The sequence below is a fragment of the Melospiza melodia genome, chromosome 16, assembly GCF_035770615.1.
Source record: "Melospiza melodia melodia isolate bMelMel2 chromosome 16, bMelMel2.pri, whole genome shotgun sequence".
NCBI classification, from domain to species: domain Eukaryota; kingdom Metazoa; phylum Chordata; class Aves; order Passeriformes; family Passerellidae; genus Melospiza; species Melospiza melodia.
The window spans coordinates 3,600,882-3,622,998 of NC_086209.1; the positions used below are offsets into that span (position 1 = coordinate 3,600,882).

Below are 22,117 nucleotides of genomic sequence, written 5' to 3' on the forward strand. Positions count from 1 at the left end.
ACTTTAAAAAAAAAACAAACAAACTATATTCATTGACTACCAGATAGTGAGGAAAATTCCAAATTTGTTTTCTTTTCCTATTGCTGTGCTTATGTTGTACAATGTATGAACTGGCAGCAACAGTTTGGGTCACTATGACAAAAATTCCTCCCCTTGAAAAGGAAACAATGAGGAAAAAAAGAGAAGTTTTTGGGGCAAAAGTTATTGAGGCATCTTTATAAATATTTACAGAGGCAGCACTTTTAAAAAGTTTCTTAGGAGGTTACTCCAGTTTTCATCATTCTAAATTTCTCATTCAGAACATGAGGGACCCCCAGAATCTTAATATTGAATAAAAATATTCTTGTAACAAAAGTTTAAAACTTCTCTGGGAGCAGACTAGTATGGATTGATGGTTTTCCTCTGAAACACTGTAAGTCAATGTTCCACAAGTGCTGGGAATAAATTTTCCATCCAAATAAAGTTTTTTGCTCTTCCCAATAATTGTAAGAGCAATCCCCCCATTATTTCCTTTATTTCTGCACACCTCTGACAGGGACAAACTGCAGAGAGCAGAGGGTGAAGTGACACAAACTCAGGCAGTGTGTGTCTCAGTGGCAAATGCAAACAAAAGAGGAAGACAGGGTGTGTTTTTCTTCTTCATTTCCTTCTCTCCACCTCCAGTTTTAGGAAGAACTGGACTGGGCAACAAGGCAAAGCCCATGCAATGGCCAGGGCCATGTGCAGCTCCTGGCACAGATCTGGTGAGTTACAAACTGCTCCAGATGAGCTCTACAGGGATGGGAATTGTAACAAACATTTAAACTGAATGAGAACTGAGCTCATGAACAGAAGGAAAGTTTGGTGCATAAGGAAATTGTTATGCCCATCTACTAAAAAGCTGTTTGTCACAGGGCTGCTTGCTCTGTGGGCAGATCCCACCCAAGGACTGCACACCATCTCAGACCTGTTCTGTCCGTGCTTTTTGACCGGCAAAATCACCAATAATCTGAAATCATCCCATCCTCTCTGCAGGTAATCTAAGAATTACATGGAAAATGTATGAGCTTCTGTGTCCTCTTCGTCCAAAGCATCCCCTCGCTAGTAACATTAACTGTGGTACTAATAACAACATAGGAACATGGAAATGAAAAAATATGCAAACCTTGTATATTACAGACCAGTGGTTCAAAAGAAACCAAACAAGATTATGGACAACAGAGAACAAAATATGACAATCATAATAAAATAAAAAGTAAAGTGGTCCAAATGGAAGGGCATTTCTCAGAATATACAATACTAATGGTGACTCCAAACCAGATCATAAATATTAGTAACTCAGATCCTTTTGTTCTACAAAAATAAAACTCTACACTTGATTTCAAGAGCTGGAAAAGAAAAAGGAGAGAGCTCCTTAATTAGCACTTCAGTGTACACAACAAAATAAACAGTCCAACAAAAGAAGTTGTTTAAAGTGTCAAAGCACTTCAAGAACACAGAGGGGAGAAAGTGGGAGTGAGGAGAAAGGATGAGAGATGGACCATCTCTGTCTTACAAAATAAGGAAAAAATACATGCAGAAGAAACTGCTAACTGTTGGGAAGTCATGCACCGAATAATGTGTATTTGCAACGCTCATGACCTACATCAGCATGTGATCAACATCAACAGCGATGATAATCATCAGAAACCTCTTTCTTCTACATTCCTCATTGGAAGTGTTGAAGCTTCAAGAACAAGCAATGCAAAAGAGGAAAAAAAACACTATCCCTTCAACTTTTATCGAAAATGACACAGTTGTTATGAACTGCTCAAAATAAGGCGGGAGGTGAGGATACACATAAATGACCCCAGCAAAAACTTTCCGCAAGGCTCAGCAGTAAAGCCAGGGTGCCGAGCACCGGGGACACACACAGCGCTGTTTCCCTACCAGGGTTTGCAGCCGTGAGTGAGGGCCGAGCGTGAGGGCCGAGCCTGAGCCCCTCACGGCCGGTGCAGCGCCCCGGGCACGCGGTGTCTGGGGGTGATGGACGGCGGGGCTCGGAGCCCCGGGGATCCGCACAAAACCGAAAGCGCACAAAGACAACTATTTATTAACACTTTAACATGGCGCCTCTCTCCCAGCCCAGCTTCCCGGGCGCCTGTCGGTTGCTGCCGTTCCGCGCCAGCCACAAGGCCGGACGGACGGACGGACAGACGGACGGGCGGGCGGACGGAGCGGCCCCGCGGCGGCGGCCGCTGCCTGCGCCGGGCGTGAGGCGCGGGCGGGGGCCCGGCGCAGCTCCCGCCGCGCTCGCACGTGGGGCGGGGGCCGCCCCCGGGGCCTTCCCGCCGCACGGCGCGGTCCCTCCCGCCCTCCGCGCCGGGCCCGGCCCCGCCGCCCAGGCCGAGCGCGGCGCTGCCCGCCCGCCGCCATCCCGCCTCCCGCCCGTCCCGCCGCCATCCCGCCTCCCGCCCGTCCCGCCGCCATCCCGCCTCCCGCCCGTCCCGCCGCCATCCCGCCTCCCGCCCGTCCCGCCAGGGCTGCGCCGCGCCGGGCCCGGCCCCGCCCCACCCCGCGCGGCCGCCGCGGAGCCGCCCGGCCCGGCCGTACCTCACGGGCTCTGCGGTCATGACTCCGCCGCCGCTGCTCGGAGCGGAGCGGCCGCCCGGGCCGGGGCCGCGCTTCAGGCGCTAAGCGCAGACAAAGCCACGGCCGCCGCCATCGCCAGCGCCGCCGCCATCTTATCGGAGGGAGCCCGAGGGGACCTGCCTCCTGCCGCCGTCCTCCTCCGCCGCCTCCCATTGGCTCACGGCCGCCCACAGCTATTTTCTGATTGGGCGGCGCCGCGCCGACTGTTGCTAGGGCAGTTTACGTCACCATCCCAACCTTCCCCGCGCTGATTGGCTGGGGCGGGGCTGACGTCACGCCGGCGTCATGGACCGAAGCCCGTGACATCATTTCGTAACAAAGTGCACTGACACCTGTGCCCGGCAGGGGGCCCCAGCGCGCGGCTGCGGCCATGGCGGCGGGAGCCCAGCGCTGACAGTGCCGGGGGTGGACAGCGGGGACCGGAGCCCGTGTCACACCAGGACAGGCAGTGTCATACCGGGACAGGAGCCGGTGTCACAGCGGGGACAGGACAGGAGCCAGTGTCACATCAGGACAGGAGCCACCCCATCGCAAGGGTGGCCTTGGGTCGCATTGAGCCTCCCACGGCAGGTGAATCACAGCGTTCAGACACATCATCCTTACTACCAGTAACATGGAGCATGTGCCCAAACTCCTACCAACAGCACCACAACCACCCTCCTGCTCCATGAGCATCCCCAACAACTCTCCTCCTCTGGAGGGATCCCCAAAACCACTCCATGAGCATCCCCAGAATAACTGTCTTCCTCTGCAGGGATCCCCAGAACCACCCTCCTCCTTCAACAGTATCACCAGAGTGATCCTCCTGCTTTGTAGATCACCAGAATGACCCTCAGCCCCTCCAGGGATCACCATCCTGACCCTCCTCCTCCATGGGGATCACCAGCAGGACCCTCATCTCTGCAGGAACCAGCCCTGGAACTCCAAGCCCACAGGCAAGCTTGGAGCAGAGTTCTCCAAGCACAAAGACAGCAGGACAGGGATGACATAAACCACACACAGCCCCAAGGAACCCTGCCTGGGGCAGCTTCAGCCCAGCTTGGGTAGAACTTCTCCTTTTTGATAAGAAAACTCTCAGATAAGGAAATGCATCACTGGCAGCTACACCTAAGTGTGCCAGGACAATTTTGCCTGCTGGTACTAGCAGCTCCTACACTCCTGTCAGATGTTAGAGGTTGTGAAAGGGGGACTGGAATGCAGCCCTCTTCAAAGGAAAGTTCTTGCAGGCTTTGTGAGAAGATGACTGAACTCAGCAGGCTTCACCAGGCTCCCAAAGCCAAGCCCAGTACCACACAGAATCTGAAACAGGTGACAAGCACTAGCCACATACTGTAAAGAAAACCAGTTTTGAAAATTAATATATTTTTCTGCAGAAACTAAAAAAATCCCAAAAACATACCTACTCACCTGGTTTCATAAAGCAATGTATGAAACATGAGAAAATACCCAAGCAAATCACCCCTAACACCCATCTCATTCTGTGATAATAGAATCAACAGCACTTTCACACCTCAGCACATCCAAGCTTACACATCTCCCAGGGAAATTCTCCAAACAGATCTGAGCACAATTTGTTTTAAATGTAACATTTTACCCAAAGCTGCCCCCTGTATCTGCTGAATTCACTCATAGCAGAGAGCAGATTTAGCAGCAGCTCTGTTACCAAACTCTGTCTCATGCTGGAGAGGACCAAAGCATCACCTGCCTTCCCACTTGATTTTAGGAGGAAAAAAATCCATACTAACTGACTGCCACAAATTCCATTAAATACTGAAAAAAGCCATTCTAGGTGCTCTGCCACCAGAGATGAAGGGAACAGGAAGCATTACCCAGTCTTAGCTCTGCATTAGGATCCCAACTGTGTGATTAAAATAAGAACACAAAACATTCATTTTCCTCCTCAAGGGATTTAGTCAGCATTACCAACTAATATCCCACTGATTCAGAATAACATAGATTTATTACTATTGCTCTGTAATATTTTATTCTTTCACTGTTTCCTTGGGGAAGGTATTGGAGAGCAGCTGAAAAACCCAAATTTAATTGCCTCCAGTTCATAACTTCTATCTGAAGTCACAGATGTAAAAGGATTCCTACTGTGAGAAAAGGTCAAGATAAAGTAAAAATGGAAATGCTCCCATCTCCCAGCAATTACTCCAGAAGACAAAACCTGAGATTATCATGAAGCTGTCAAAAAACAGATTGGAGAAGCACAGGCTGTTTTTGTAGACTGAAATCTGTGAGCAGGCAGACACTGAGTGCATCTGCAGGGAACATTTCCCATCCAGCAGCCCTGGTAATGCACCCAGGTAATTCCCCAGCACCAGGAGCCTTCCCCTGCTCCAACAGCCTGGCAAAAACAGGATCCAGAGCTCAGCTTGCAGGACAAACCACTGCAGAGTCTCATCACACCCATTGTTTCTCTTCATAATGATAGCAATTAGTTCTCTTAAGCACATATTAGCCTACTTTTAAGGAACATGGCTGAAAGACATGCATAGCTATCAACTGACAAGAGGATATTTTAATAATTTGATGTGCTCCTGACCTAGAAATACAAACTACATATACATCTCTTTCGTATTATTATCTGTGATAAAAGTAGCACAATTAATCCAGACCAATAAAAAGCTATGCTTAAATTAATTTTGTAGGAATGATCAAGATCTGAGGCATTAATTGGAACAGGTTAATGCAATGAAACTCTCTATTTCTCAGAGAAAAAGCATGATAAAACTGAAAACAGGTGATGCTCACTCAAGGGCCTGGGTTTGTTCTTTGTGTTGCTGTTGCTCTATTCCCCTTAGGAATTCCAAAGGAATGGTGTGGAGTCACTTGAGCAGTGCTTTGGAGTTGAGAATTAAACTTTTCCAGCATGAGCAAATAGCAAACATCAAGGTCCAACACAGAAACCAAGTGCCAGTACTTTCTCAAATCCTTTGTGAGAATTATTTCTCACAGCAGATGAAAGCACTTTACCTTCTTAAATAACAACTTTATTTTAACTTCTTAAATTACCTGATTTCAGGTTTTTTTTCTGTTATAGAATGGGTATTTTTTAGAACAAACTACACAAAGCACTGCCACCAGCCCCTGGAGGAACACTACACTGTTCTCATCTCCCAACCAAGTGTGGCTACAAGATTCCACGATTTGGCATCATTTGATGTCATGGGCAGCACACTCAAACAAGCAGAAGCCACTCACACATCTGATTTTCTCTGGATGTTCCAAATGTTTTGAAGGTTAAGCTGATTTTCTTTAGTACTTCTAAAACTCTTTGATTTGCTGGGAATCAAAAAATCCCTGCTGTTTTTATGTTCTGAGGGCTCAGAACAAACCTGGCTGTACATTTGCTTACACTCCCAGTGGTTGTGACCATAAAAACACCCACATTTCCCTCCTGAAATCCCAGCCAGCCATCATCTCATCACATTCCCCAAGCATGGATGGGCACCCCTGCCTGCCCAGAGGCTGAACTGGTTCTTACCCTCATGGCCACCACCAGCAGGGGATTAATTAAGGTTGTTGGCATGAGCACCAAGAGCACAGCAGATGCAGTGCTGGGCACATTTCAGCCTTGCTGGAGGACAGGGCAGTTCTGGCCCTGAAGAGCTCGTGGAGCTGCTCTGAAAGGCTCAGCTGCAGGAGTGACCACTAGGCACCACTGCCACAGAATTCCACAATAGTTTCTGTTGGAAGGGACATTAAAGCTCATCCCTTTCACTGTCCCAGGTTGCTCCAAGCCCTGCCCAGCCTGGCCTTGGACACTTCCAGGGGCAACCACAGCTGCTCTGGGCACCTGTGCCAGGGCCTCATGAAAATCACATTCTGTGCTGAACACTAGAATGGTCTGAAGGCAGGAACATCCAGTAAATTGTACATAATGCAAACCATTACACAGGTTAATCCATTTAAATTTACTATCTTGCCTTGCACTTAGTGCAGAGAGCTCCCTAATTATTTCGAGCTATTATTCCAAAATATCTTCTCAACACACCACAGCTCCTTCTCAAAAGCAGCAAAAAGCAGCATTGACTGAGGCCAGCCCCATTACCAAAACCACAGAGTCCATTTTCAGCTGCAGAATACACCATTTCCTCCCTTCATCACAAGTGTTCTCTCACAGTGAGCTTTCAGGGCACTCCTGAGTTATTTAATGACTCCCTTTCTAAAGGAGATGTCCTCAGCAGTTCCCAGTTTCCCCAGAGCACATCTTGAATGTGTTGCCTTGGCCACCTTTGTTCTGCTGTGCTGTTCTGGCCCCAGCTGTGCTGCATTAACCAGGCAGTGAGGTGCCAGTGGCCCTGGCACCAAGAATCACCCTGGGGACCAACCAGAACCAAGTGCTGCACAAGTCAAACCTTGCCAGAATTCATCCTCTCTAAACCTGCCACTGGTCCTTGCAAGCACTCCATCTTCTGCTCCACTACCACGCCTGTTTCCTCCTCCTTGCACTTCAGTTTCACCCTGGAGAGCAGAAAAACTGTGGTAAAAAAAGAGCATTATTTTCATCTCAGCATTGGGGAAAAAAGGAAAATCCCAAACTCTCAACATCATGGCCACCTCAAGTGGAAGGTGAACATGAATTCAGCATTCACCTGCATGAGGTGTGACTGTTTAAACTTAGGCAATATGGAACTGGGTGGTTTTAGAAAGACAGAACAAATTATAACTGGAAAAGTTTATGGGAAGCATTTTACCAGCTGGGCAGGAAAACAAGCCACAGCAGTGCTGAGTTGTTCCAGGCAAATCTACAATGCTAACAAGATTCCGCCTCCAGAAACGCCAGGAGTTGATCTGTCTAGAACGCCAGGAATCCAAGATTTTCACAGCATGACAGCTGTCAAAGACAAGCCATAATCATGTAATCTTTATACTATCAGCTGGCTACATGAGCATCTCTCTAGAGCTGACATTTTGGGATGTAATTCTCCACATAAACACATACAGGCTACTAATTCAGTCTACTCACCCATATTCAGGTCACTCTCTATACTGACAGGCTGTGAAACAACAGTGGAAGAAAAGAGGTTGGCTTGTTTTATGTCAAAGTTCAAAAGACACAGGAGCATGGATTAGACTAAAAAGTTTTATTGAAACTTGTCCAAAATCCAGTCAGGCACACAATTTATCCATTCCACTAAGGCTCATCATTCTGTATGGCATAAAAAATGCATCTCAACAGTTGAAACATCAAACAACAAAATTAGCAACGTTAAGGCACTTTGAGATGTGTATTAATTCAGCAAAACTGCATAAGAATAACATTCTGCTTGGAGTGATACAATCCCTTCTGAGATTCAATTTCAAACACAGATTCTGTGACCCCTTGAGAGGAGAGGCAGAAGCAGGAGACAAAAGCCTCTCTCTGCCTATGAACCTCTAAGGGCAGCAGAGCCTACGGAAGGAAGTGTTACTGAATCAGGCTGCAAAGATTTCCTGTAGTACAACTGCTGAATTGCACAACAGTTCTTGCTGAGGCACAAGGTCTTCCACTCAAGAATTCTTAAGGCAAAGTATCTTTGTGAGGTGAGAGAACAAAAGGGGAGAGCAAGCAGCACATGCATTCAGTTGTAAGGCTATCAAGTGTGTCCTGGGGTAACAACATTTATCCCAGGAGCAGACATCTCTGCCCAAAGGATAAAAATGTGGAGAAAACAAGTGGAGAATGCAAGAACTTATATAGTGACCACAAATCTGGCATCTGTTCGTTTGCCAGGGCTCTGGGCAGTAACCAGAAGGCCAACTAGCAATTTTGAATTCATGCAACACATACAGAGTTACATTTTTACTTTCAGTTCATATTTTTAAGAGTGTGTGTGTTGGCCAGTCTAAGAATTTCTTTTCCAGCTTTGAGTGAAGTTTACAACTTAAAACATTGCAGTTTCAGCATTTGGCAAAGAAAAAATTAACTAACGAATAACTGTTCAACATGTTGAAAACTCCCCCTTCATCTGTGAAACAACCTCTTGCATCATACAGCAGTTGAGAACTCTTCTCAAAAATGAGACACAGCTCTAGGATTTGCACATTCCACACTGGAACCTGGAGCATGCTCCAAGGGTTGCACACAGGCTGAAGGAAAAGATTTCCAGGTACATGAAGCTGTTTCCTCAACCATGAAAAGGCATGACAGAGAAGCTGCTGTCACCTGCTATGTACAAACAGGAAATAAGGGGATAATTCAAGGGAAAAAAAACAAACCATGGTAAACAAATTATCCAAGTGAATTGAAAGTACCATTTCTAGTTAGTCCATGGAAATGTAGTTTTAAGCATTATGTTCTGAATTTTGCTAGAAGTAGAGTTGCTTAAGAAGATGTAAAGCTTATGAAAGAGAGATTGCATCTTAACACTCTGTGTCCTTCAGAGCAAACTGCTTGCTGTATTTAAGGCACTACATTGTCTTTGGTTCAGTGTTTAACTGTCTCAGTGTCAGCAGAGGTAGCACAAACCACACATGTTGAGCTCCTCATTCCACCACATCCAAGTTCAGAGCCAGCACCTTCCTGATGTTACAGACTGCAATCCTTTAGCTCATTAGGAAACTGCAAAGAGCAAAATAACAAACATTCTTATTAATTGTGTAAGAAACAAAGCTGTGCAAGATTCCACTTAGCTTTTATAAATACCAAGAAAATCAGAGTGAGAAATGGGCCTGATGCTGCTACAACAAAAGTTGTCCAAAAAAACTCACTTAAAAATGAGTTTCTAATAACTCAAAACCAAAGACAACCACATCTTCCCTTCAATAAAGTCAGCAGGGGTACCTAAGACCATTGCAGAAACCAGAATAAAAGCTAAGCAATTATTAAACAGGGAATAATTTCAGCTGTCTTTTGCTCTTGAGAAAAGCCTTCATAAAATATCAGGTTTTATTATTTAGATATTTTTAAATGAGAACACATTTCTCATAGAGAAGGCATAATATCTGTCTGTGGGTTTAGCTTTATAGACAAATTCAGCTCATTGCAGATGGTGAAATCATTAGAAACTGGTGCTTTAACATGTACTTATTGCTTCAAAATGCATAAGAGGTAGAAATTACACCTAAGGTGTGTGTGTCTGTACTAGTCAGACATTCATAGAAGTGGTCAACTAACAGTATTGGACTCCTTACACAAGCAATCCCCAAATGAAGGCAGCTTTAAAGCATCAGGCATCCTCCCTGTTCTCACAAAGAAGGATTAATAATGAAGATTTATGAATATGGAAGACAGAAAAAAAAACATTTGTTGGGAGTATAAACTGGCTGAGATATTCTGAAAATACAAATATTTTATAACATGCAATGACATGAAAAGTAGGGTTTGCTTTGGTTAGATTGAAAAATCATGATGTCCATGAAACACTCACTTCTGCTGATTTTATCAACAAATATTGCTACTCTGAGAAGCCAGTGGAGCATTTTCAGAGGAGTATTTCCTGCCAAATGAGGCAGCAGAGCTGCAGGGCCCAGGCTGCCTTACCTGTAGGGGTAGCCATGGTACTTGGACCTGAAGACAGACAGCAGCCAGCTGAAGAACAGCACCACCAAGCCAATGCCAGCAATGCACATAACTGCAAGAGATGCACAGGGAGAGGCTGAGATGGGGCAGCTGCCCCTGCAAACACCTCAGGGTCTCAGCTTTCCAAAGCCTTCTGCAATGTTTACAGATTTGGTCAGATGAGAGCTCTACTGGTGTCATTGAGAAATATGAATTAACATCAATTTTACATCAATTTTATATAAGTGCTTTGAGAAAAAGTCCCTTCTTCTCCCTACTAGCAAAACACTGCAAAGCATCTTTATCTCTCTCCATCTGCCAAAAGGATTTATTGTGCAGTTTGCTAAGCAACTCCAAAAACTGTCAAAAATCCAAATGGTTCTGTCAGCTTAGAGGTGGGGAGAGAACAAAACCCCCCAGTGCAAAAGCATTTCTGTTAAATCAGGGTGTATCAAACACCTTCACTATGCCTTTGTTCAGAGAGCAAACTGTCAGTACTTACTTTTTCTTTTCCCCACATCCATGTCAGAAGTAGCAGCTTCATGGAGAAGGACCATTCCTAAAGTAACTCCACCATCTACAAATGCTGTTTAAGGCTAACAACAAAGTAGAAGAGACTCAAAACAACACTCCTAATCCCCTAAATTCAGCTCCCACACCATACCTGGGGCATTAAAACTCACTGGAAAAATCAAACACTTCCCAGCCAAATTAGCAAATATGAGGGGAAAAAAGGAACAACTGAAAGACATTCATAACGTCAGCTTTTAGGAGAAAATAAATGCAAAGCTTAAAATATAAACTGGAAAGTCTTCAGGCAAAATGAAAACCATGCATTTATTATCTCAGCTTGTAATGCAGCAGCATTCCTTCCCAGAGAGCTTGGTCCACTCCTACTGCTGTTCTCCACTGGAAAATCCCCAAAGGAATTCAGCTTCTGCATTCACTCAGCCAAGAGAACAAACAAAACACATGCAGTATTTAATCCAACATCCAAGGCTGTCTTTCAAGTGGCAATATTTCGTTTCTAATTCTTCAAATTAAAATAAAACAAGAAGATTGTAAAATGAAAGAAGCACAGACAACACAAAAGGCCTGATGTTTGCCAAGAATGAATCCTTGTAAAGCAAAGTAGTGAATCCAGTGGAAAGAAAGACAGAAATCCCAAAGATTTCATTCCATTTCACTACTAATGGCCAGTCCCAAGTCTCCTGAAAGGAAAAATTCTTATCATTGACTGCATCAGGACCATCAAGAATCTTTCCATTTCAGACACAGCCCACCTTCAGCACAGCAGGAAAGTTTCCTGAACCCACAGAAACCTCACCAAATTTAATGATTTAAAATGTCTCCAGCAATGGGTGGGTTGGGTCTGATGGACAGCAATAACACAAATAAATATCAACAAAAAAGTTTCTACTTTGAATTTGACCAAGTGGATCAAAAATACAGTAATAAAAAAAGATCAGAAGTTATCATCTAAGTCCTTGTTTTAAATTAAAAAAATTAAATAGAAGAAATCCTGAATAAAAAATAAAGGAATGCTGATACAGGTGACAAGACACAGAAGAAAGGCTCCCGAAATGACCAAAGTTGCAAATGGTGGATCAAAGACATACATGTGGGAATAGAAAACCAGAACACTGAATTGTAAAGTATTCTTAAGACCCCAAAGAAGCATTTTTGGTACAAATGAGAAAAGTAAAAGCTCTCAATCTGAAAATTTCCACTTGCCTTTCTTGACAGCATGGCAAAATCCTGCAGCATTAGTAGGAACAAATGGTAAGATTATAAGAAGGTAAGCAAAGAAATAAAAGATCAGTGATAGAGGAATGAATTCAACTCCAAAGCAAGAAATAGGTGACACTGAAAAGAAACATGCACAGAGGAGCAGGGAGTATCCTGGAGAATCTTCTGATTCCAAAGAGATCCACAATTTTAGTGATGTATTCAGCTTGGTACTTAAATAAGAAGGTGAGAAAGCAGTAAATATTTTTCCATTCAACTTAAAAGAAAAGCACAGTTGGCAGTGCAGAAAGGTTTTACAAGCTTCTGCATCAGTGTTAGGTGGCAATTAAACCATGACAAAGCACCACAGAAAAGGCAGCAGCATTTGCTGACCAAAAATCTGTCACCAACCCCAAGCCTCTCTCAGGAAGGATACTGAAGAGCAGAACTATATGTGTTTCTGCCACAAACTGGGCTTGGCTGCTTCCATGGATATAATTCTGTAAGAGACAAAGAGTAATTAGATTTAGAAAAGACTGGAGACAACTTTGACATGATTAACAACAGCTACAGAGCTGGAACTGGGGTTTGCATTGTTTTGTTGTTTTTTTTTCAGGAGAGAGCAGAAGTTGGAGCACGAACAATTTCAGCTGTTGATCACTGATTTTTGGGGGAGCTGCAACAGAAGCAAAGATCCTTCTTCTATTACCCTGCACAATCAGCCTCATTCAGATTACAGCAAGTGCAAGTGCAGCTACAACCTTTGTGGTCCAGATTCACAATCCAACCAGGCTGGAATGTGAAAAATCACAAGATTAGTCCCTCCTGCATCCCAGTGTGATCCAAATCTGATCCATTCCCTGACTGAGATTCTTAGGTTGAGTACACTGCTGCTTAGCTTAGGGGCAATCCCTTCAATCTCTGTGTGAACCTGACTCACTTGGCTCCAGAACCACGCACTTGGAATCTCTTTCACTTCTGGGTTAACAGAAAAATTGAAATTTGGGAACAATACCATTTTTTAATCCCTAAAGGACACCCTTATTATGGCTGTGATGTCGTTTGTAAGTAGGAAAAAAAAGTTTCATCCATTTTCTACAGAAGAATACAGAGGGCCTGACCCATCTAACCATGCACAAAAGGACATTTCACCAAATTAATTCCAAATAAATTCCCTGAGTAAAAACATGAAAAATGCCAGTATGTGATGTGTAAGCCCCTGAGCAGATGCAATGCTCTCAGAACACTGGGACTACTTTCACAGTGCATCTCACTCTATGTTATGAACAGAGCTGTATACTTCAAATAATGTTAAAGACATTTTTCCCAAGAAAGAGACTTCATAAATCTGTGGTCACTTGATATTAATTTACCTCAAAAATCTTGAGTAAAGATGGTTTTACATGGAAGTCATGAGATGAGTGGGTGAGTTAACAAGACCAGGTTAAAACATAATTGCCAAGCTCAGCAACAGGAATTTTAGCATCTAAGACTGAACCTATAAGTGCCTTCATTGTGCTGTAAGATTTAGAACTATCACATCCCTTCACCATTGGAGACACAATATATGTGCAAGACATGTTGATTTGCCTTGCTTACTGCAGGAGAGGCTGGTCTCACTCACAAAGAGAAGCCAAAAGCAGAATTTGCACTCTGGTTTGTCTCTTTGTATCACCCTTATTCTGCAGAAAAGAAAGTGAAGGCAGCACTCACCACTTGTCCTGTATGGGGATTCTTATGAGCATAGGGGGGGCCTCTGATGTGGTTCCACATCTGGCCTGATGTCATTGCTAACACAAAACACTGAAAAGGAAAGAAGAAATGTTGTTTAATAAGGATTCTCTTTTATTTTTAATTTAACCTGATATCTTTTCCTCTTCATACCAAAATGTACAAGCTAAGGATTGTCCCACATTATCTTTGTTCAAAAGGCATCTAATCAAGCATTCAGTGAGCTGAAGGGACTAAGATCATATGATATTATCAATCTATGAAAAAGCAAAACTAATTGTACCTCATTTCCCTTTTCCTCAACCAGTTTTAAGAATTTTGGAATACAGAAGCTTTTGAAAACTTGAACTGCTACAAAAGTCAGTGTCACAGGGAAACAAAAGTCCTGGTGACTCACCAGAGCAGCAAAGGCCCAGCCAGTTTTGTTGTAGAGAAAATCCAGATTGCTGCCCCGCAAATACACGAGGCCTCCAATGACAGCCAGCAGCAGCCCCAGCATCAAGGGTCCAGCATAGTTTGGGGGCCTCATCACACGGATCTGAGTGGAGGACAGTGCAATTATTTTCTCTCAGCAGGATCAGACATCATACCTGCACTCCTGCTGAAAAACCCCACAACACATTGAGTGGAAAAACTAAGGCACACAGGTGTTCTCTAGGTAATAAATCTGACTCAGGAGGTAAGCAATGCTTCTTCCACCAGTACTGTAACTTCAGTTTTACACAACTTTACCCTGTTCAATAATTTAGAGATTGTTTTATTTTTCATCCACAGGAACAGAGAGCAAGAAGGAAGGACATGAGTTTTACCATCTTCTCAAATCAGCATTACACAAAATACCAGCACAGAGGCTGTGAGGAAATTCAAAGATGCAGTTGTGAGTCTGAACTAGATTTTGTAGATGAGCTCTTTAGAGCTGCTCAGGAGGCACAGAGCACAAGTGATGATCCCCAGCTGGCCCTGCACAGGGGTGCTGAGGGAAGGGGGTGCTGGCCCTGCACAGGGGTGCTGAGGGAAGGGGTGATGAGGGAAGGGGGTGCTGGCCCTGCACAAGGAGAGCTGAGGGAAGGGGTCCTGGCCCTGCACAGGGGGTGCAGAGGAAATGGGTACTGAAGGAAAGGGTGCTGGCCCTGCCCAGGGGTGCTGAGAGAAGGGGTGCTGAAGAGAGGGGTGCTGGCCCTGCACAAGGAGTGCTGAGGGAAGGGGTACTGAAGGAAGGGGTGCTGGCCCTGCACAGGGGTGCTGAGGCAAGGGGTGCTGGTGTTGCACAGGGGGCGTAGAGGGAAGGGGTGCTGAGGGAAGGGGTGCTGGCAATGCACAGGGCATGCTGAGGGAAGGGGTGCTGAGGGAAGGGATGCTGGTCCTGCACAGGGAGTGCTGAGGGAAAGGGTGATGAGGGAAGGAGTGCTGAGGGAAGGAGTGCTGGCCCTGCACATGAGGTGCTGGATCTGTACAGGAGGTGCTGAAAGAGGTGTGCTGGCCCTGTACAAGGAATGATGAGGGAAGGAGTGCTGAGGGAAGGGGTACTGGCCCTGCACAGGGGGTGCAGAGGGAAGGGATGCTGAGGAAAGGGGGTGCTGAGGAAAGGGCTGGCCCTGCACAGGGAAGGGGTGCTGGCCCTGCACAGGGAAGGGTGCCAGCCCTGCACAAGGAAAGGGTGCCAGCCCTGCACAGGGAAGGGGTCATGGCCCTGCACAGGGAAGGGGTGCTGGCCCTGCACAGGGAAGGGGTCATGGCCCTGCACAGGGAAGGGGTCCTGGCCCTGCACAGGGAAAGGGTGCCGGCCCTGCACAGGGAAAGGGTCATGGCCCTGCACAGGGAAGGGGTGCTGGCCCTGCACAGGGAAGGGGTGCTGGCTCTGCACAGGGAAGGGGTGCCGGCCCTGCACAGGGAAGGGGTCCTGGCCCTGCACAGGGAAGGGGTCCTGGCCCTGCACAGGGAAGGGGTGCCAGCCCTGCTCAGCTGTCTGCACTCACGTGGACGTCTGTCCTGTCGGCCACCCAGCGTGCCAGCTGCTCCGCCGCGAAGCCGCGCACCTGCAGCTCGTAGGTGTCCCCGCGCTTGGGCTTCCCCTTGGCAGGGAAGTTGATGAAAGTGGGGGCAGAGTTCATGTTCAGCTGCAGGGAGAGAGTTCACACAGGATACAGCCTATGAAAGGACTATTTAATGACACAATTCTGTGCCATTTCTGGCTTGCAATGTTGTTACTGAATCAGCAAAGCTAACTCCTTGGCTGTGACTTTTTTAAAAAAAACAGTAGGCAGCGCACATCTTGCATTTCTGTATTTCAGGCACATTTTTTTGAATCTGTTTTGTCTCCAAACCCTACTTTTGATAAAAAAACCTCCAAAATAACAATCTACAATTCTAAAATATGGCATTCTAGGAAGGCCATAGCTTGATGAATGCATTTTTAATGTAACACTAAGGAAAAAATTAACAAGAGTAATAAAAAGACATCTCTCTTCAACTCTCCGGTTCAAAAGCTTCCATTTAATAAAGTATCACTGCTTAAACTGTGTGGCTGTTAAATAGAGATTAGTACCTCTTAAAAAAAAAAGTTAACATCTGCAAGACTGTAATGAACTATTAATGTGACCTACAATTCCAAGTGTACATGGAATGTTCTCACAGCTGGAGAACAAAAAAAATGTGGTCACACAATGATAATAGAAGAGAAAAATGGCTGGGTACTTGAAAAGAAATACCAAAAGCCTAATTTATCATTCTCTAGTAATCTAAAAATTGTAATAGCTGCTTCTAATGACATCAGTGCTTTCCATCTTGCCTCTTCATGTACCACAGAATAATTCCATTAAGAACTACACCATAAGTTATTACAGGAGACAAACCCAGGGAAAAAAGTCAAAGAAACCAATTCACTCCTTGTACCTATTCCACATCTGTCAGTTCTGTTAATACTCTTACCAACATGCTATGGCCATCTTTCTTTCAGGAGTGACAGCTTTTATCTTTTCATTCCTTTGTTCACTGTTACACTAAATTATTTAACATTTTACTTTCTTTCCCAAAACCCAAACTAAAAACAGAAAAAGACATTACCATCTGAAAGACATCTGAGCCTTCGTCAAAATCTACCATAGCAAAAAAAATCCTGTTGGTGAATGCACTGGAATACCTCCAGGAGTTTGCCAGAATCTGGTATTCCTCATCAGCTTGCCTGGAAAACACCAAGTGAGAGGCTGTGTCATGGATTTGTCCACTGCAGCTGTGCAGGCTGTAAAGCAGCTGAGGGAGCTGTGCCCACCCACCCCATCCATGGGTGCCTCCCACACCCACCCCATTCATTTTCTGGGGCTCAAAAGAAAGTTTAAGTGTTAATGAAATCATTTAAGCACAGACACTCATCTACCATCAGGGGAAGCAGTTCCATCTGCTTTTTTAAAAGGAAGGGCAAGATTTGTTGAGTCCACAAACACAAGCTTTCTAAATGAAAGATGAACTGGAACTCAGCTGCTCATGATTTGCCAGTCCACAGAGTACCCAAATGTGGCCAGGTGTGCCCTTTCTAGGTATAAAAATCACCCTTACAGACCTCTGCCACCTCCAGATTAATACAGAAAAGCTATAATATAGTTAAGGATCCAGGATATTGGAATTGTAATTAAGTGTCAAGCAATATATTAATTAAAAACAACATTTAAGCTGCATGGCCAGCAATAATTCTACAAACATTTCTTCAGCAGCTTATGCTTGGAAAGTTGAGCTTTCACTGTGTCTTTCTCCAGAGTAAACACTGTTTCTGCAAAGCACGGAGTATATTAGGAGGGAGATAAATCAGAGGAGTATGTTTCCTCACAAACACATTACACACACATCCCACACATGAAATTGCAAAGCCAATCCTACTGTAACTTGCCAATGTTCATTCCTCCCACCTGTGTCAAAGCGCAAACCTGTTCTTAAATTTAGTGTCCTACAAAGATCAGATGACTTTCAGGTTCTAATGCAGGACTAAAGGAGCTCATACTTGCACACAACACACTGCCTGTGAGGCTGCAGGGCAGTGAACATCACAATCACTGAGTAGTTCCTGGGAGGGGCCTTCACCAGGCGCCGGAATTTGTCTCCGTTCATTCGGATCACGGATCTCTTGCTGGTCCACTCCATCAGCTGGTTCACTTTTTCTGACAGCACCATCTGAAAATCAAGTCAGAGCAATTGTTGGGTTGTTTGTTTGGTTTTCTTCCCAGTCTCACAGGACAGTCTTAGAAATTTTTATATTTGATGCAACAAATGTCTGCACTGCTTTCCATAATGCCGCCCGGGTGATGTGATACCTCAGTAAGATTCTGCAAGGCTACAGAAGCTTTTGACAGTCGTGTTAAAATAATTTATCAACTTCAAGCACCCAGTAACACACAGAGCTTCAAGCCCTCAGCATGGCCAGGCTGGTGAAGACCCTCAGCTCAGCAGCCCCTCCTCACTGTAGCTGTAGGATTTCTTTCAAGTGTGCCAACCACCTCCATCCCCTCCACAGCCTTTTTGCCATACTAAGCATCAAACTCTTTCAGCTTTCAAAAATTGTTCCACCAGAGATGGAACCAATCTCAACCTCTCATTTTCAGCACTGGTGGAAAAAAAGAACCATAATTCAGAAAACATCTGAAAAACTCAGGAGTGCCCAACACTAAAATATTCCTTAAACAGGAGACAATCAATTCTATAACATTATAAGAAGAGGCGTTAGTTTGACAAACTCACAAATGTTACATTTATCATAAAGCACTTCTCTACTCATTAATAGCCTTATTTAGATAAATAAGTTACAGGAAATGATCATAATATATCCTGAATTGGAAGGGAGCCAGTAGGAGCATCAAAGTCCAATTCCTGACCGTGCACAGAGCAGCCCCAAGAATCTCGCCATGACAATAATAATAATAATTTAAAAAATTTTGTTCTCTGACATACAACTGACACTTATATAGGAGGATTTTTCTAAACCCTGCAGCTCAAGTGAGTGGAATTAAGTTGCACATTAGCGACTACAATCAAAGACCACACATCCTTCCCCCCGTAAATCCCATACCCTAGGAAGACAACACTCGTACAGTGCTCCTAACAAGAAATGAAGAACCTGGGACCGAGGCCCTTCCCTCCTTGCGGGCTCCCTCAGGGCCGGGACCCGGGGTGAGGCGAGGCCAGGCCACCCCGCCGGGCCCTGGCCGGTCCTGCCCTCACCCCGCTCACAGAGAACCCGGCCCGGCACAGCGCGGCGGCTCCGGGCCAGCCTCACCTCCTTCCGCCTCTGCCCCGCGGCCCCGGGCCCGCCATATCCCGCCAGCAGCAGCAGCGCCAGCGCCAGCAGCGGCACCGGCAGCGCCGCCATGGCCGCCCCGCTTCGCCCGCCCCGCCCCGCCGGCGGCGAGGCCCCGCCTACCAGACCCCGATTGGCGGAGGCGCCGGCACGAGAGTCCTTGCCGGCCTTCGATTGGCTGGGCCTGTGGGAGCGCGGCGAGCTGGAGCCGTGCCATTGGTGGAGCCCCGAGGGGTGGGCGGGGCGAGCCCTGAGGGAGGGGCGGAGCGGGCCCTGAGGGAGGAAAGTGTGGCGGGAGCCGCGGAGGTGATGGCAGCCGAGGGGATCCCTCAGCCGCGTCACAGAACCCTGCGGCTCAAAGGCACCTCTGCAGCTCACCCGGACAGGGGCTCCCGGCAGGTGACAGTGTTGCCCGCTAACATACCGGATTCGCTGCCCGGTGTGCAGCAAGCCAGTAATTACACGCTCAGAGAGAGATTGATTTATATAAGTTGTGCTAGCCTTGAGCGCTTAGTGGTATTCCACAAATCAAGCACGCCAGCTCTCAAAACTTTTTACTGTTTATAGGAATTTGTGTTCACTGGGTAATGTAGTAATGCAGTTCTCTCATTAATTAGTATTCTATCTTCTATTTGTGAAATACAAAGCTGTGTTTGGTGTCAGGTACATAGAGACAGTGTGTGTTTGTCATTGTGATATGTGTGGAAACCATGATGGGACAGTTATAAAGATGAATTCTAAAAAATAACTGAGGAAGTAAAGCATGGAAGAAGGCCTTTGAACCTATCCTTTGCAATTAACCTTTATAAGTCTTAAGTTAATTTAGGAGCAGTTGAATTAAAGCTTTAAGGATGTTGCTCTTTGACAGGAACTTTCTGCTTGTAGCTAAACCTGCAAGAGTTTTGCAATAATGGCCTTTTGAAGTATAATTTTAGAATATTGCTGGTATCCTTGAAACTATAGCTTTGGAATATATATAAAGGAAACATGCTTATCTCATGCCTTAGCAAAACAGTGAAAAGCAGCTTGAGAAAGGAAGATGAGCATCAACTCAAGGATTAATAGTTTGGACCAAGGGAAGCTGGACATCACTGTTAAGAGATTTACAGTCCTTGCAATCAAAAGGTGGACTCACATCTGGAATCTGGACCTCACCATCTGGGGACACTCCTTTTCTGGGATACATCCTGAGAAAAACTAAATCACAATAGTGTATAGAATTGTGACATAAAAATTGGGAATAGAACTTCCCCCACTGTGCCCAGCACAGTATTGCTCATACTTTACCATATTAATAAATTGATTGCTGCTTGAATATTGACCTAGTCAAGCTTCTCATTTATAAAATGTTAGTCAATGCTTCTCTTTGCTTCCCATACTAATTAGTGTGCAGGTTGTGACTTTCTCTTCTTTTTGCTCGGTGGGTTGGTGGTCGTGATCTGCCCCTGCTGAAATTCCCTTTCAGTTGGAATTGATTTCAGCCCAGTTGCTGAGTTGGCTTTGTTAGTGTCTTCCTTATCGTAGGAGTGCTGCAAAAAGTCCTTGTGGGCCATAAATTCTGCATTCTTTGTGTCTGCAATCAGTGGCACATCCTCCTTCCCAAGCTTTGTTAAGCTCCCCCTAAGCCTGAGGTAATTGGAATATGTCAAGCCCTTAACAAGGCAGTTCTACCAAACTAATTTTTTTCCAACATCTGGATAGCACTTAGAGCTTCATACCTGCTGTTTCATGGATTAAATCTCCTTCCTTGTTGATTAGGCTAGAAAGTACACAAAGATCAAACATCAAAGAACATCCTTTCTTAAGAAAATCTTACATATTCCACATTTTGAAACAGCACAAATGCTTGCAGATGGGATTTTGAGTGTCTCCAAAGAGGGGGATTCCACACCTTGCCTAGGCAGCTCTGCCACCCTCAGTGTGACGAAATTTTCCCTCTTGCCTCAGATACATTCTTCGTGTTATACACACACACTATAAATTGCTGGGTTGTGTGCTACAAATATTGTTAAAATCCAAATGCACAGGGGAATGCCTCAGCTGGTGTGTGCTGGGTTAAGGCTCTGATGCAGAATCCCCAGGAAGGGATAAGGACTTACTCACTGTTATAAATGAGAAGCTTGACTAGGCCAATATTCAAGCAGCAATCAATTTATTAATTAATATGATAAAGAATGAGCAATGCAGTGCTGGGTACAGTGGGGGAAGTTTTCCCTCCAACTGCACACCCATAGTTGGGGCTTACAGGTATTTATAGGGGTTCTCATCAGCTTTCTCAGCAGTTTCTATTCCCAGTTTTTACTCATCAGCATTTTCTACTCCCAATTTTTACATCACAACTCTATACACTATTGTGATTTTGTTTTTCTCAGGATGTATCCCAGAAAAGGAGTATCCACAGATGGTTGTGGTTTGGTTTCCTAAAGAAGAAAGAAGTGTCCCAGCTGGTGAGGTCCAGATTCCAGATGTGGGTCCACCTTTTGATTGCAAGGACTGTAAATCTCATAACAGTGATGTCCAGCTTCCCTTGGTCAAAACTATTAATCCTTGAGTTGATGCTCATCTTCCTTTCTCAAGCTGCTTTTCACTGTTTTGTTGAGGCATGAGATAAGCATATTTCCTTTTTATATATTCTGAAGTTATAGTTTCAAAGATCCTTACTACAAGCAATATTTTAAAATTATACTTCAAAAGGCCATTATTGCAAAACTCTTTAAGGCTTAATTACAAGCAGAAAGTTCCTGTCAAAAAGCAACATCCTTAAGGCTTTAATTCAAATGCTCCTAAATCAACTTAAGACTTATAAAGGTTAATTGCAAACAAAGGATAGGTTCAAAGGCCTTCTTCCATGCTTTTCTTCCTCAGTTATTTTTTAGAATTCATCTTTATAACTGTCCCATGGTGGTTTCCACACACATCACAATCACAAGTACACACATTGCCTGTATGTATCTGACACGAAAAACCGCTTTGTATTTCGCATCACGCTACATATTTTGTTTTTAAATTATTTCTGATTTCTATTTGTACTGAAATCCCAGAATTTTTCAGCTCGGCGCTTTCGCAGATTTAAATTAAGCCACAGAGCGAGGAAAAAAAGGGGTGTCAGAAGTGGGATTCGAACCCACGCCTCCATACGGAGACCAGAACACCCAACCCCGCTGACGGGAAAGCGCGAAACGCCTTGAGTCTGGCGCCTTAGACCACTCGGCCATCCTGACACTGCGATCGCAGTTGTGTCTGGGACAAACTTAGCACTGTCACCACTGCTCAATTCG

At 45.0% G+C, this 22,117-nt stretch overlaps 2 protein-coding genes and 1 non-coding gene across 3 annotated transcripts in view; all 3 read right to left on the reverse strand.

Moving 5' to 3' along the window:
- The window catches only part of ATRX (ATRX chromatin remodeler), a 69,637-nt gene extending 66,925 nt beyond the window's left edge, over positions 1-2,712 (reverse strand). The window contains exon 1 of the mRNA XM_063170331.1: positions 2,572-2,712. Within this exon, the coding sequence (XP_063026401.1) occupies positions 2,572-2,591 (20 nt within the window). The 5' untranslated portion in view covers positions 2,592-2,712. The remainder of the gene's footprint in view (positions 1-2,571) is intronic.
- Positions 2,713-7,688: 4,976 nt separating this feature from the next.
- On the reverse strand, positions 7,689-18,911 carry MAGT1 (magnesium transporter 1). Its single transcript, XM_063170334.1, has 10 exons — positions 18,819-18,911; positions 17,550-17,719; positions 16,622-16,739; positions 15,535-15,675; positions 13,956-14,096; positions 13,541-13,630; positions 12,264-12,327; positions 10,602-10,676; positions 10,082-10,172; positions 7,689-9,160 (listed from the first exon to the last, which is right to left on the reverse strand). Exons 1-10 carry the CDS (start codon positions 18,909-18,911, stop codon positions 9,145-9,147), a joined length of 999 nt encoding a protein of 332 aa, XP_063026404.1. The 3' UTR covers positions 7,689-9,144.
- Positions 18,912-21,942: 3,031 nt separating this feature from the next.
- TRNAL-CAA (transfer RNA leucine (anticodon CAA)) lies at positions 21,943-22,060 on the reverse strand. Its single transcript has 2 exons — positions 22,023-22,060; positions 21,943-21,988 (listed from the first exon to the last, which is right to left on the reverse strand). It is a non-coding gene; the product is annotated as a tRNA-Leu (tRNA).
- Positions 22,061-22,117: the final 57 nt, after the last annotated feature.

Excerpts from the sequence above, each read along its gene's own strand:
- MAGT1 (XM_063170334.1), bottom strand. The coding sequence starts at position 18,911 with ATGGCGGCGCTGCCGGTGCCGCTGCTGGCGCTGGCGCTGCTGCTGCTG. Across the intron at positions 14,097-15,534 it reads CCGACAGGACAGACGTCCAC|ATCCGTGTGATGAGGCCCCC; the intron begins GTGAGTGCAGAC and ends TCCTCCACTCAG. Across the intron at positions 10,173-10,601 it reads GGATGTGGGGAAAAGAAAAA|TTATGTGCATTGCTGGCATT; the intron begins GTAAGTACTGAC and ends CATCTCTTGCAG.